Source organism: Oryzias melastigma, linkage group LG19, assembly GCF_002922805.2.
Source record: "Oryzias melastigma strain HK-1 linkage group LG19, ASM292280v2, whole genome shotgun sequence".
Taxonomy (NCBI): domain Eukaryota; kingdom Metazoa; phylum Chordata; class Actinopteri; order Beloniformes; family Adrianichthyidae; genus Oryzias; species Oryzias melastigma.
The window spans coordinates 9,390,823-9,406,672 of record NC_050530.1 but is presented as its reverse complement, the minus strand read 5'-3'; the positions used below and the strand labels follow the sequence as shown (position 1 = coordinate 9,406,672).

Here is a 15,850-nt window from a genome sequence, read left to right as displayed (position 1 = left end):
GATGTAAAAAAAATAAGACATTTAAGAGATGTATAAAAATAAAAAGTCTATTGTACTTGCAAAAAAACTGTTTTAGAATTTTCCCCCCAAATCACCCAATTTTCAGATAACCAATGGTTAAACAAAATGAGTCTATTTTAGGTACCTATCAAACTTTGTCTCACTAGGAAAAAAAAATATAGTTGTTTTAATGATCATAAATAAACACAAAAACCCTCCTTTTTGATGCTTTATAGTTTATAAATCTGAAAAAAAAATACAAAAAATCTAAAAAAAATATTAGATGTTTTGATGTTTGTTTTTTTTCTTGCAAAGTGTGTTTATGTCCCCTTTAAATGTTATAAGGAACATTGATCTGTGGGGAGCTAGAGGCTTAATATTAAAACAGGACAGTGGCTGTAATAATGCTTCTTAGAAAAAAAAATTCTAACGCTATTTAGTTATCTTTAGAATTGTGTAAATAAATGTTAAAACTATACATTTATGGTCAGTAGCACCGATCACTTGGCTTGTTTTTCCAACTATCCTATATCCGTCATGAGAACAATGCCACAAAAACACATTTTTCATTGGTGTTTGTCTTTAAGTTTATTCAAATATAAAAACTAATTCAACATCTGTAACAGTATCTGTCCAGAGAACGTAGGAATACAGCTTCAACTGGACCTCACTGATCGCTCATTAAAATCAGATAACATTAATCATAGCCTGAACTTTAAAGGCCAGGTCTTCTCTTCAGCAACACAGCAAAAAAAGAAAAAAAAGTAAAAGTGAAGGGCCGCACTGAACCAACCACCTCCGCTCGCGCACATTTCACTCACAACACTTCTGCTGGTTGAACACACATCACAATGTTAGTCCCAGACCACACATTAGGTCTCATAAGACCAACAAAAGACCTTGTAAGACCTCACACCAGGTACTGGTGTGACTTAACAAGACCTTAGAGAATCACACACCTGTAACTCCACAAACCACAAAGTAACTTGTGAATGTTTACTGTAGTCCTGACAGCAATTACAAACCTCAGAACAGTTCAGACGTGTGACTTTTGGTGAGTTTTAGGTTCAAATTTAGAGCAAAGGCACAAGGAACCTTTCAAAGTCAGGATACAAATAACACAAATATTAAGGTACAGGCGAGAAAACATGGCAGGGCATCTAGAATGCACAAACTGCAGGATCATAAAGGAACAAGGAAAAGAGGAGACGGAAAATCCGATGGAGAATTTTGATCAGTGGCTTGAAATTCAGAAGCAGAGACGGTGATAAACCCAACCATCAGCCTTCTGTTTGCCAGGCAAGTTCTCCATAACCAGCTGTAATTTTAGAAACAGGTGTCATAACGAGACTTATCCAAAGCTGTTTCACGTATACTTTTCAGTTTTAAGAATCTTGAACACGGGTTAAAAGGGTCCTTAAGAACCAACATCAAAGCTAATAATTCTTTTATTAGCTTATATATTTCTGATGTCTTACCAGTAGTGCTGCCACTAATGATTATTTTAATAGTCGACTAATCACCGATTATTTTTTTCGATTAGTCGACTAATCTGTTCATGCTGGATGTAAAGCACACATCTTAACCATCATTAGCTTTAAACTAACTAAAAACTAGATATATAGCATTACCTGCAATGATGCTAGTGTGAATCCTGTAAGCTGAATTTGGCTGCTGAAGATTCTAGTGCTGGTAGCTGAAGATGCTGAAATTGATAGCTGAAAAATGCTGAAGCAAATAGCTGAAAACACTGAAGCTAATAGCTGAAGATGCTGACGCTGACGGCTGAAGATGCTGAAATTGATAGTTGAAGATGCTGAAATTGATAGCTAAAAATGCTGAAGCAAATGGCTGAAAACAATGAAGCTAATAGCTGAAGATGCTGAAATTGAGAGCTGAAAACGCTGAAGCTAATAGCTAAAACCGCTGAAGCTGATAGCTGAAAACACTGAGGCTAATAGCTGAAGATGCTGAAGCTGCTGGCTGAAGATGCTGAAATTGATAGCTGAAAAATGCTGAAGCAAATAGCTGAAAACACTGAAGCTAATAGCTGAAGATGCTGACTCTGATGGCTGAAGATGCTGAAATTGATAGCAGAAAACGCTGAAGCTAATGGCTTAAAAAAAGCTGAAGCTGATAGATGAAAACGCTGAAGCTAATGTCTTAAAAACGCTAAAGCTGATAGATGAAAACACTGAAACTAATGGCTTAAAAACGCTGAAGCTGATAGATGAAAACACTGAAGCTAATAGCTGAAGATTCTGAAATTGATAGCTGAAAACGCGTACACTGATAGCTGAAAACACGGACGCTGAAAACGCTGAAGCTAATAGCTAAAAACGCTGAAGCTGATAGCTGAAAACACTGAAGCTAATAGCTGAAGATGCTGAAATTGATAGCTGAAAACACGTACACTGATAGCTGAAAACACTGAAGCTAAAAGCTAAAAACGCTGAAGCTGATACCCAGCTAAAATATAAGCTAAATGGCAAATTAGCCTAAAAAACTGAAAAAAGACTAAGTTAGCCAAAACAGCTACCATGCAGCTGAAATATTAGCTAAACTTCATAATAGCCTAAAAAATAAAAAAGCCTAAATTAATAGCCAGCATGCAGCTGACATATTATCTAAACTCTAAATTAGCCTAAAAAGCTGAAGAAATCCTAAATTAACCAAAATAGCTAGCATGTAGTTAAACTCCAAAATAGCCTAAAAAATCTTAATAAATGCCAAAATAGTCCAAAAAGCTATCATAATGCCATTATAACTTTCAACTTTACTACACTCTGACTCCAATTAACATAAAGTAACAACTAATCAACTATTCAATTAGTCGTTGACTATTTTAGTAGTCAATAGTCGACTAATCGTGACAGCCTTACTTACCAGTCCACACTAAGAGATCGTCTCCTGTAGGACGACGGCCTGCTTGACGAAGTCTTCTCGGTTTTAGTTGAACGTTCTTTCAGAGAAAGACGATGAGTAAATTTGGAGATTCCTGACTCTGACCTGGAGATTACAAAGAACATAAAAAAAAACATGATCTAAAATGTACATGAAAGCTAACAATCATCATAAAACTGCATCAATTCCCTGGAAAACATTAGGTTTCAGGAGAAGCTTGAAGACTTACCAACTAATTTTCTCCAAATAGGTTTTATAGTAAGTCACACACGCTTTAATCCCCTCTACTGAGCTGCCAATGTCCCAATTCAACTTTTTGCTCAAAATTAAAAACAGGATATCTAATAATTCTTTCAGCCCAGAAGACGTTTAAAGAGACTTGTGTGGAACTCAAGGGACAAATCAGCATGAAATTACCAAAAATACAAACTAAAGAGAAATAAGCTACAGAAAATCAGGTAAAAATATCTGATATTCAAATAACAGTTTTATGCAATTGTAGTCAAATATGCCAATTACACAGATCTTTTTAAAATATGGTACGCAAAACTTTTTATTGCTATTTTGAGACATTTTTCTATGAACTGCCAAAGTGTTGTGATGGATTCCTCTGCTAATTTCATGCATGTGTTGTTTCCATGTCATTATGAAATGGTAAAATATCCTTTAACAATGACTCATAGATGCTAAAACACATGTACGGATCTTTTAACCTCGGCCAAAAAGTGTTTTAGTCTCCATGGTGAGCTCTGTTGGAAACAAAGGGAGACTTGGATTGGGGTGTACTCTGTGCAAACTATTGGGGTGTTTTATTCCGTCGCACAAAAACAAGACTTGTTTCTGCGTATACGACTTGGGCTTGTTTCAGATGCTTCAGAAAAAGAAAAAACTGTTAATTTTTATACGTTTATGCAATTGATACTTTTAAGCAAACAGTGACTTTGGGAAATGACAGAGGGGAGATGAAGACAGCTTTGTTTCCCTTAAAATATTTAAATTCTGCATTTCTTGGCAAAAAAAATTTGGTTATCAAATATTATATTAATATGTTTGTATCTGGAAGACTTCTTATAACATATAACTGCCAGGAGCGATGTGGAGTTCAATGTCTTGCACAAATACACCAACATATGACTAAAGAGCCGGACCCAAACCTGCGATCTTAGTAGTCGACCGTTTAAGGCAAGTTTATCTGAATAGCAAATTTCATACATAAAGACAAATCAAAGTGCTTCACATAAAACTTTAAAATAAATATTAAGTGGGATAATTACCCAGAACAAAAGAAAAAAGATATTAATTCCATCAAAATGACTTTCTAAGAATGAAAAAAGTAAAAAATCCAATGATAAAAGTGCTATTTGTTGCTTTGACAGTATTTTCCGCCAGTTTAATGGATAAAATTTAAAATATATAGATACTTGTTTTACTCAAATATTTGTTCCTATCTATGTTTTTTCTTAACAATTTGTCTGCTTCAATGCAATGTGATTTCAGTACACAACCAATATAATAATAATAATAATAATAAACCTTCATTTAGAAAATATAATATATACTGTATTTGAAAATGTAATACATTTTAGAAATTGTTTTTACATAACAATGTGCATTTTTAAATATTCTACAGAAAAATATCACACACAAATACTTTCTAAAGCTACGTATACTGCACACCTATGGACTAATTACAGGGGATTTAGCATGTCGAGGCTGCAGATGACCTGCAATGATGATCTCAGGATTTTGATAAAGAAGGATGGCAGTGGTGCAGCATGAGGGAGATGTTTGTTGATGTAGAAGTCAACGCTCTCCAAGTTCTTTAAAGACATAATTTATAAATGTATAAAAAGTCTTCATGAGTCGACTAGTAAAATCCTTCACCAATATCAGCACTCTTCAGGAAGTATTTGTATTAGTAATGGATGCTTTTAAAGCCCTTTTTAAATTTGTAATATTTTTTTACATTTTTTGTCCATTCTTGTCTAGTGTTGTCTAGTTAATCTTAGATTAGCCCTATATTGGCGCTTTCTAATGCTTTCATCACTTTCTGCCAATCAACGGGTGGCTACAGCGGCTCCGCCCCAACCGTCCCATTCCATTTTTCTATGGACCTACAATGGCTGTCAATTGTCAATTTTAAAATGGAAACACTCAAAATGTTGGAGTTTCGTGATTCTAGTCTAGTCTACGTTTGTTTTCATTTTAAAGTGACCTCACACAAACGCTTATCAGTAGGATGGTCGACCACTTTCCTGTCTGTGTTCTCACTCCTAAACTCTCAGCTGATGCTTCCTGTCCCGGCGAATGTCAGCATCTCCATCGGAAAGAGCTCTATTTTCCTGTGTGAACTTTAATGGAGTATACTGTTTTAGTCAGATACGTCATTAAATGAAGTCACTCCTTATTCTTGCTATGATTTCTGCTTTTCCCATTCGTCGTCTTCATTAAGCACCATTGATTTATGTATGTAAGCTACTGCCAACAAGTGCTCCAAATAAACATCCGCACAAGTCTTACTTTTCACTGACTCCCACCGACTTCAGTCCTCAAAAGATGGTAGAATGATCATCTTTGATTGCTACAGATTAGTCCAGCTTAAATAGATCTAGCGAGTTTCCAGACAATAACAGTTGCTTGTAAAACTTCAGACAAATTTCTGGATCAAACATGTGACAGGACTGTGGGGCTATAGGATAAGAAATATAAAGCATAAATACACAAAGGATCAGGACATCAAAGAAACGGGGGGCAGCAAACACAAAAAGGGAGCCAGGGAATCCCTTTGAGGGATTTAGATGAAAACTGCACATGTGAAGCAGGTGGGTCCAAAAGCAACTGGCCGTCCCTGGGCTCTGTGAGAGTCTGAGCACTGACTCCACCCCTAGCAGCTGTCCCTGATAACATCATCCCAGTGAGCACACCACGATGACGCAATCTCCTTAGAGGCCCACTCAGGATATCCCAGACGATTATTTACTAATTAAAATTATACTTTCGTTTTAGTTGTTAATTCATGTTTGAGAAATCAGTAACTGATTATTAGATGATTGGTTTTTTTGTACCAGAGCTGAGATTAAAAGATTTGTTTTGTACTTTTTTAGTTTTTTTGATTTTTTTGTATTATTTTTACAAAATAATAACCAGAAGTTAAATGAAATACTGTATTCTTTTTCATATAGGCCTAAATTGTTTCTCAGTCTGCATGTATGTCCTCAATTCACCGCCTTTCCACTTAGTGTATTTAAGGTGTCATTGTTACATATTTGTGTTTCTTTACTCTTCTTTATTCGTTTTTTTTTACATTTTTGTGTGATTTAAATGAGTTTAATTATAAACTCTAGGCTGATTAACAAACTGAGCTAATGTTTTGCTTTTGCGTTCGATTTTCAGGGTATGACAGAATAATAAAATTTTTTTAGGTGATACTATGAGATAGGCATGTCCAAAGTTCGGCCCCCTATTAAAAGAAAATATGCAAATTAATTCCCAAGTGACTAAATTAAATATTCAAAAACTGAAATAAAAACATGGCTATGACAAGAGAATGAAAATAGGATGAACAGACACTATTAATGTGAGGCCAGAGTAAATACTGAACAGAACATTTTGATGACACAAACCTAACAAATTCTGCAATTAAACAAAATGGAACATAAGTTCTAGCTCCACTAGTACCTCTATTAAGCTCCTGTACCGCATAACATGAGCTGTAATGATGAAAGTCAACATTCATCAAATAAGACAGCTCTCATAGATTAAGTGATTCTTAGTATTAAGCATGTAAGCGCACACTAAGGTCTTTCTTTGGTCTGGGGAATTATTGGGCATGTTTTCTCTTTTGCCAAAATACGCCTCTATGACTCAAAAACACTCTGAAATCCTGAGCCGACCTCCGTGTGCAGAAGATCCAAAGCTTAGCTGTAGCAACAGATCCATCATTATAGCAAACAGATATTTCTTCACAAGAAATAATAAAAGCATTCTAAAAAGGTTTAAACTATAATTTACAATATATTTAATTGGCTAAAACGGCCACAACTTTCTTGGTTAAAAACAAAAGCAGCCCTGTGCTGACAAGCAATTCAACAGCTTTTAGTGAAAATTGAACTGAAGCATCTTCAGGTTGAACTGGAGAATTTTGTTTTTTTTAGTCTCTCAAAATATTTAATCAGGTTACCTTGCTAGTAAATTATGTTTTTAACCTATTTTTGTGTTTTTTTTCTGATGATGGAGGAAATATATAAAGAAAATTAAGCTAAATATAACCTTTTTTGAGTATTTCTTTATTCAAATCATTGAAAATCAGGAGCAGATGAAAAAAATGCAGCTTGAAGAAGGTGGGATGTACAAACTACAGTTGGTGAGCCACAAAAGCTCCTTGCTCCGCCCTATTTGATGCATCTACTTAAGTTCCATTAGTTGTCAAAAAAAAAGTTCTGCGACTCAGCTCCAGCATCTGGCTGTTCCAGCACGTCAATTAACGACGAGTCGGGGATACCTAAAGTGTCAAAAAGTGACACGGAGGGGTCCGTAACCAAACGTTACCTTGAGGAATGTATTGTAAATTGTTTAAACATTTTCTTTCATCCTTTGACGAATAAAACTGTTCGTCCTTGAAGTACCAATACTTGCAGATAATCAAGAGATGAAGTGGACTTGAATATCCAAGCCACCTGATTTTGTTGCATAATGCTTAAAATAGAGTAGAAACTGTCTCCAATTTCAACTCCAAAGGTAAAAGTTAGAAAAAGACCACAAAACAAAAACGTATCATTAATGACAAAATGGTTTTTTAAAGTGGGTCTTTCAAAGTTTCCAGAAAACACAGTAATGGAACAACAGTAAAGCCCAGAATTTAATGAGCTTATATAACAAGGATTACAGTATTATATTCTTTCATGTGCCACTAACCATCTGCCTTTCACATCTATTCAGTATTCTTACTACTAATGTAACTTTTGAAAGGAAAGCTTTTGAAAGCATGCTGCGCTTTCTGGAGCTTCACCTCAAAAAAGACGAGCAGTCGTAAATATTTTCAAAATAAAGCATTTTTGATGTACTTACAATCTACAGTACTGGTGACCTTCTAGATGTGACATGTTCTTAAAACTGTCTTACTCGAAAGGCCACCTCTGCCTCTCTGTAAAGTGCTGCTAGATTGTAATGTGCCTTTGATTAGGAGCCTGCCAGCATTGGTAACTTTCCCCGATCCTTCAGCACAAGAGTGCTTTTGTGGGTTCAGAAAAGCTCGGGTGATGATATGGAGAAAATGTTGACCTGCTCTCATACAAGCCTCCAGCCCTTACACAAACATTCAGTGTCTCTGCGACACATTTCTTTCTTGCAACTCATTTAATGTCACTTTCTCTCTGTATTTTGTTACCATGGCAGCAATTAACGGTTCACGAGTGTTCATATGCAGCAGCTCTCGTAAGAACTGATTGTTCTCGCTCACAGTACACAAATGGAGCACTTTGACCTACTCACAGTCTCAGTAACCCACTATTTAAGAGCCGAGTTAAGACTGCCTGGAATTTTAGCGAAACCACCACTGCTCAGTGGATGTTTACCTGAGAGCTGCAGGCAGTTTACTTACAGTGCAGACAATATTGGTAAGCTTAATTAAGTTTGCAACTTCTAAAAAGACATCATTCAGTGCCTGAAGTTTATTAAACCCCAAAGAACTTTACTATCCAAAAGGTCGTGCATCTTTAACATATTTGAGAGAGGTTAAAGTTAATATTTTATGCTTAAGAAGTACTAAATGTTCACTTTATGCTCCTAAATTTGCAAAAAAAAAACTTTTAAAGTTCCACACAGATCAACTTTTGACCTATTTTAAAAGCATTCCCAGGGGTCTTTTAAATTCTGATTATGCCAAAATAAAAAATAAAAAAATCTTGTCATTTTTAGGACAAAGTTTCTGCAGACTGGCAATGGTTCTTAAGAAATTTGCCTCTAAATTGTGTGAGTTTGTGCGGGGGTTATTGGCACTGAGAAAGCCTGCCCACACTCCCCATCATCCATCTGTTTACACTCTGTTTCACTAACTTTATTGTGAGGAATATTGGAGCTTTCCAGCTGTACGGAAGGTTCGGACGAGAAAAACAAAGATGTTCATGATCTATTTTTCTACAAGTGGATACATCAGAATGAACTGGGAGCCTACATCACACTAGAGAATATAAAAAGCACTTTTAAAGTGTTCATGGACACAAAAACTCTCTCCTAAGGAGAATCACATCCACCGTCCAAGTCCACCATAAAACAATTTTACCCCAGGGTTCACCACAAGGTGCACGCCACTCATTAGCCTCAAGAACAGACAGGCCAGTTAAACGTATTAAAAGCCATATTAAAAAGCCAGAGCAGTTGGCGAACAGCATTCCCTCGATAGACGCTTTTGTTAGTTTTTCCAGTTTGAGCCCCTGAAAAAGCAAGTTCAACGTATTAAAGAGCTGTAATTAAATCAAATTAAAACGGAGAGTCTGCACTTTAAGATGATATTCTCCATCCAGCTCAAAAGTGTTTTGCTTTTTAGTTAAAATAACATATATGGTCTGAGTCTACCAATACAATCTGGTTTCTGCTGCATATTTGAACAATGTGAGTTTGGAAAATGTTCTGAGCAGCTTTTCATATCATGCAGAGTTGTGTGAGATGAGTTTATAAAAGGACCCAATTGAAACTATGCATTACCCAATCTATGCGGTCTGTCTGAGGTTAGACTTCCCTCAACCACACATCTCACTGCAGATTACCAAGGCGCAGACAATATAGTAAATCACAAGAAAGACAGACAAATACTTGACCCTGTTTCAGCAATTATGGGCAATGGCTGCCAACCTAAAACAACAATTTTGTACAGGAGAGAAAACAAAAGGTTTCAAGTCTTTCATCTCCGTCTGCTGCTATGCCTTTTCATTCTTGTCAGTGATATTCCAGAAGTATATATGTAGACACCACCTGTCTCAAAAGATGCATGGAAAATGAACGCAAATATTTACAAGTACACAAACACAAGCAGCAATTAAGTCATGAGGAGACCCTTTAATGTGTTTCATTAGGCAAACAAAACTGCTCTCAGTGGCCCAATCATAAAAGAATGTAGCCAAGCTATGAACATTGCTAATTAAAATTTGCTCAAAGAAAGCCTTGTTTTCTGCTTGCCATCCTCATCCAAACCCATGTCTGTGTGTACGTTCCTTTGCATCGCAGAGGCCGCTTTTATTTCACTTGGACTCAGGCCTCAGCAATAAAACGTTCTGATGTGTCAGCAAACAAGGTTTTACTCAGTCACTGTACATTATCAAACCAGTTAAAGGAGGTTTAGTAAACAAGATACATTTTTGACGAATTCTGTCTATCTGCCATGGGACTGCAGATTTGCACTGAAATGCAAAAGCAGTAGTGATATAGTAGCCACATGAGTCTGAGGGAGACGTGAGGGAACACGAAGTTTAACAGCAAATGGCTGAAAATCCGGCGTTAATGATCAAACTATAAGGTTTCTTGCCAAAGGAAGGGATTTTGTTATCATCCTACACATGTCTTTTCATATGCTGTCCATCCACCCACTTGGGCAAGCAGACATATTTCCATCTCGGCTGCTTTCCTTCAGTCTCTTCTTTTGCATGTCTCCGAGTCACGCTCTTCATTTCATGTTTTGCTTGTTTTGTTTTTTTTATGTCTCCCCTTCGTTATTACAGTTTTCCACGAAGTCGGCACACAGAATTTGTCAGGCAGACAAAAATGTGGGAGGAATTCGTTGCAGTTTTTTACTTTGGTTGGATCCCCGTGGTGCTGGTTTTGATACCGTTCCCTCTTAGTCCTCGTCTGTGTTTGATGTGTAGCATAAGGCTGACTTGACACAGTGAGATCCACAGATGATGGATTTGCAGTCAAATTAATCCTGAAGTGAGCTGACAAGCACATAGAAGACTGTAAATTATTTGCGTCTGTAGATGGAGTTTCGTGCCGTTGAGAAAGAAGGCATAAAGCAGCAACATCTTCCAGGAAATTTTGGCTAGATTGACTGAGATAATGAAGAAAGCAACTTTGGGAAAACTGATCTGGAACAAACAGCTATTGCAGTGTAGGGGTAAGTGGTAACTCTGAAAACAACAAAGGAGCAGACAAAATTTACATTAAGTTAGGGATATTGAGAAAAGCTCAGATGTTGTATGCAGTGTTTGTTCCACTTCACAGTTTTGTCAGGATAGGAACTTTTTTGTGACACAATGTCTTACTTATTGAGGGACAAAACTGAAAAATTCAAAAAGATGAACCTTTTCAGTGTTGCATCAGTTTTAACATTCTGTAGGTATAAAAAGTTGATTTCAATTTCAAGTTCACCATTCAAACAGCCATGAATGCACGATGTCGCTCAATGGATGAGCAGTACCACAACCCCATAGTGTGCCATTGAGTTGGTAGTAGACAGTCAGATGTTGCACGTGAACTTGTCTCAAAATGTCATCAGCCGACATGCATTAACACAAAGAATTACCGGCAGAGTTTGTGACAGATCCAGGAGTGGAGCCCTGAAAATGAAACACAGCAATGATGACCCAGTACCAAAGGACAAATGACCAGTACGTAAGGACAAATGACCCAGTACCTAAGGACAAATGACCAGTACCTAAAGACAAATGACCCAGTACCTAAAGATAAATGACCAGTACCTAAAGATAAATGACCAGTACCTAAGGACAAATGACCAGTACCTAAAGACAAATGACCAGTACCTAAAGACAAATGACCCAGTACCTAAAGACAAATGACCAGTACCTAAGGATAAATGACCCAGTACCTAAAGATAAATGACCAGTACCTAAGGACAAATGACCAGTACCTAAAGACAAATGACCCAGTACCTAAAGATAAATGACCCAGTACCTAAAGACAAATAACCCAGTACCAAAGGACAAATGACCAGTACGTAAGGACAAATGACCCAGTGTTACGCCCCAGTTAGTCTAGGGGATCTGGGGCCTAACATAAAGGTAAATTAAATAAGAAATGTAACAAAAGCACAACAAGTGTCTCCATAAAAATATAACGAATTTATTTACATGACAAAATAACCAAGTGTGAAGCAAAAAGGCTTCAGGGTGAACCAAGGCCAAAATAACAAACAAAACCCCATCTAACTCAACCCAGGGAGCTTACCTGCAAAAGAAACAGTAAAAGAACGACAAACACTAACCTCCCTGGACTATCAGAAACTGGAGAAAACATTTACTGAAGAAAATGGCAGTTCACCCCTACAGCTTCACCTAAATTAAACCAACACTAAACACAGAACACAGAGTGGGACCTAACACAAAACACCAAAGAAACTACAAAGTGTGCACAAATTAAAACAGGTGGAGAAGTTCACTGAGCTGCAGTGGAGACAGGCTGCAGTCCAGCTCCCTTCTCGTGGTCTGGAGGTCCAAATGGTGGTTTTGAAGGCTCCCCTCCTTCAGGTCCAACCAATGGGGAGCCACGCCTCCAGCACCACACCTGAAACAAATCAACAGAAAAACACACAAACAAAGAACCACAAAACACAAAGAAGTCCCACTCTGACAAAAATTCACCCTACCAAAAAGAAAACAAAACCAAATACGGCCACAGCCGTAACACCCAGTACCTAAGGACAAATGACCAGTACCTAAAGACAAATGACCCAGTACCTAAAGATAAATGACCCAGTGCCTAAGGACAAATGACCAGTACCTAAAGACCAATGACCAGTACCTAAAGACAAATGACCCAGTACCAAAGGACAAATGACCCAGTATCAAGAGACAAATGACCAGTACCTAAAGACAAATGACCCAGTACCAAAGGACAAATGACCCAGTATCAAGGGACAAATGGCCAGTACCTAAGGACAAATGAGTCAGTACCTAAAAACAAATGAGTCAGTAACTAAGGACAAATGAGTCAGTAACTAAGGACAAATGACCAGTAACTAAAGACAAATGAGTCAGGAACTAAGGACAAATGACCCAGTACCTAAGGACAAATGAGTCAGTAACTAAGGACAAATGACCCAGTACCTAAAGACAAATGACCAGTACCTAAAGACAAATGATCCAGTATCAAGGGACAAATGACCCAGTACCTAAAGATAAATGACCAGTACCTAAAGACAAATGACCAGCACCTAAAGACAAATGACCCAGTACCAAAGGACAAATGACCCAGTATCAAGGGACAAATGACCAGTACCTAAGGACAAATGACCCAGAACCTAAAAACAAATGACCCAGTACCTAAGGACAAATGAGTCAGTAACTAGAAACAAATGACCCAGTACCTAAGGACAAATGAGTCAGTACCTAAAAACAAATGACCCAGTACCTAAGGACAAATGAGTCAGTACCTAAGGACAAATGACCCAGTACCTAAAGACAAATGACCCAGTATCAAGGGACAAATGACCCAGTATCAAGGGACAAATGACCCAGTACGTAAGGACAAATGGCCCGGTAACTAAGGACAAATGGCCCAGTACCTAAGGACAAATGGCCCAGTACCTAAAGACAAATGACCCAGTACCTAAAGACAAATGACCAGTACCTAAGGACAAATGACCAGTACCTAAGGACAAATGACCCAGTATCAAGGGACAAATGACCAGTACGTAAGGACAAATGGCCCGGTAACTAAGGACAAATGACCCAGTACCTAAGGACAAATGACCCAGTACCTAAGGACAAATGACCCAGTACCTAAGGACAAATGACCCGGTAACTAAGGACAAATGACCCAGTACCTAAAGATAAATGACCCAGTACCTAAGAACCTATGCACTCAGATATAGTTTTACAAATGCCACACAGTTGCAGGTACATTTACCAGATGTGAGGGGTACTAGGGTTTCCAGACAAACCATTTACAACAAGCCCTACCACTTTGAACTGAACTGCCAGACACCCGTTGCAGGTGACTCCATTGATATCAAGACACCGCGATGAACTTTTGCAGTGACCTCAAGACCATGTAACTTGGACAATTCAGCAATGATCTACCATCCCGCTAACTGACGAGTGTCAGGTAACCTTTCGTAGAAATGGTGGCTGTCAGCATTGCTTGACAAGGCAAGGTGAGCAAAGTATCAAAGTCAACATGGGTTCACTTTGGTGGAGGCGCTGCAACAGTCTGGGACAGGTATCACCAGTCAGTGCAACACCGGTTAGGTTATTTTAGATAGTCCATTCAGTTTTTGGGATTATTTTAGCTGGAAAAGATGAGAAAACCTCATGGAGGAAAGACATGTATGCATGTTTGCAACATTTCTGTGCTTGGCAAAAACGTCTTAATTTTGGGCAAGAATTTGAGACATACAGAAAAGACATTCTAAAGCTACGCTCACACTGTCCTCGCTGTGGCGCTCATTCGAGCAACCACTTTCAATGATAAGTATGTAAACGAGCGTTTTGGGCTTTTGTGTTCAAAACTGATATGTTTAAAACCTTTTTGGCCCACTGATTACACGGTGAACGTTAAAACCCTTTTAATTCATGGAATTGCCAAACATTTGAGTTCTGAAAATTTGGTGAACGTTCTGCAATAAAGTTAAATTCAAAAGTATGTTGGCAAAAAAACATTTCTGTCATGTTGACCTTTTTTTATGAACGATGCAAACAAAGGATACAAGCAAATAGATGAAGTACTTTAGGAATTCTGCTTTTATTGTTTAATTGGAATCTTTGCAGCTTTTTTTTTTTTACATCATTTGAAGACTTGTACAAAATAATACATAAATGGCAGCTTTTCTTTTCTCTAAGAGCACAGACAAAATCTGCTGGGTTTCTAGATGAAAAACTGCTTTTTAAGTGCATATTTATTCATGGATTACTTATGGCCAAGGGCAGTCTGCTGAGAACAAAATGTATTCTTACGTTTTTGCCAACGTCAGTTTGAAGAAGTCCTGTCGTTCATCAAATGAGGAAAAACAAAAAAAAAAATAACTTCAGAGTCCTCATCAGCACCAACGATCTCTTGGCATTGTGTTGCAGGTTTTTTTTTGTTTGTTTTTTATCGTTTTAAGTGCAGTTTTCAGCCTAACATGAAGTCAATTGAATATATAAGTGGTGATATTAAGCAAAGACAGGCTGATTGAAGTGAAAAGTTTGCTTAGCTTTTGAGCAATTGGCTGCACATAACAGAGGTAGTAAAAACTCAACTTTATTAAAATTAAATGTTTTTTTTTTGTTCAAACCCCAAAATAATAAGACAGCAATGACAACCTCAATCTCCTTGCCTCAGATTTTTTTAAATATTGAACAAATGTCTGTTTAGTGTTTTAAAAAATCCTTATTATACTTTCTTTGCAGTGATGCTCTTATCTTTTTTAAATCAGACATGTTAAAGTTACCTAAAACATGCCAGAGAAGAGATTTTGTGTTTTATAAATTCAAATCAGGATTTAATGTAAAATTTAATGGAAATAAACAATTGGAACTATAAGAAAAGGTAATTAAATTGGAAACAAGGCTAAAAGTCTGTCATTTTCATATACTTATCGTGTAATTTATAGTAATTTTGATCCAAAGTAAAAAACAAAATGAATGAATAAAAAGGTTTTACAAAATTCTGTTATCTAAGAAATATGTCACCTTGTCATAAAGCAACAATAAAAACACTTGGCTGTTAAAACTCATACAAACATACTCTACTTTATCATCAAATAGCAATATATTAGTAAGTCTGGCTGTAAAATAGCATTAAATTTCCTTTTTTTTTCTAGAAAATTAATTAAAACCATGAATCAGTATTCACTGAAAACATTTTTTTGAAATTTCCAAGCCCCCTAAATGACAATTTCTGTTACTTTTATAAAAATAATACATATAATGTTACTAATTTGCTTGGTTGGAATTAGAAAGGGAAATAATTTGTTTTTTCAAAACCAAAGTGAAATGGATTTTAAAGGGGAAAAAATGAG

At 36.9% G+C, this 15,850-nt stretch overlaps 1 protein-coding gene and 1 long non-coding RNA gene across 6 annotated transcripts in view; one reads left to right on the top strand and one right to left on the bottom strand.

Moving 5' to 3' along the window:
• The window catches only part of LOC112153971 (ankyrin repeat and fibronectin type-III domain-containing protein 1), a 135,290-nt gene that overhangs the window by 27,840 nt on the left and 91,600 nt on the right, over positions 1-15,850 (bottom strand). For all 4 annotated transcript variants that reach the window (XM_036217129.1, XM_024284476.2, XM_036217128.1 and 1 more), the window contains one exon: positions 2,887-3,009. In XM_036217129.1, the coding sequence (XP_036073022.1) occupies positions 2,887-3,009 (123 nt within the window). The remainder of the gene's footprint in view (positions 1-2,886; positions 3,010-15,850) is intronic.
• LOC118600176 overlaps positions 1-15,850 on the top strand; it is a 65,319-nt gene that overhangs the window by 20,174 nt on the left and 29,295 nt on the right. The gene's annotated exons all lie outside the window — the stretch shown is intronic.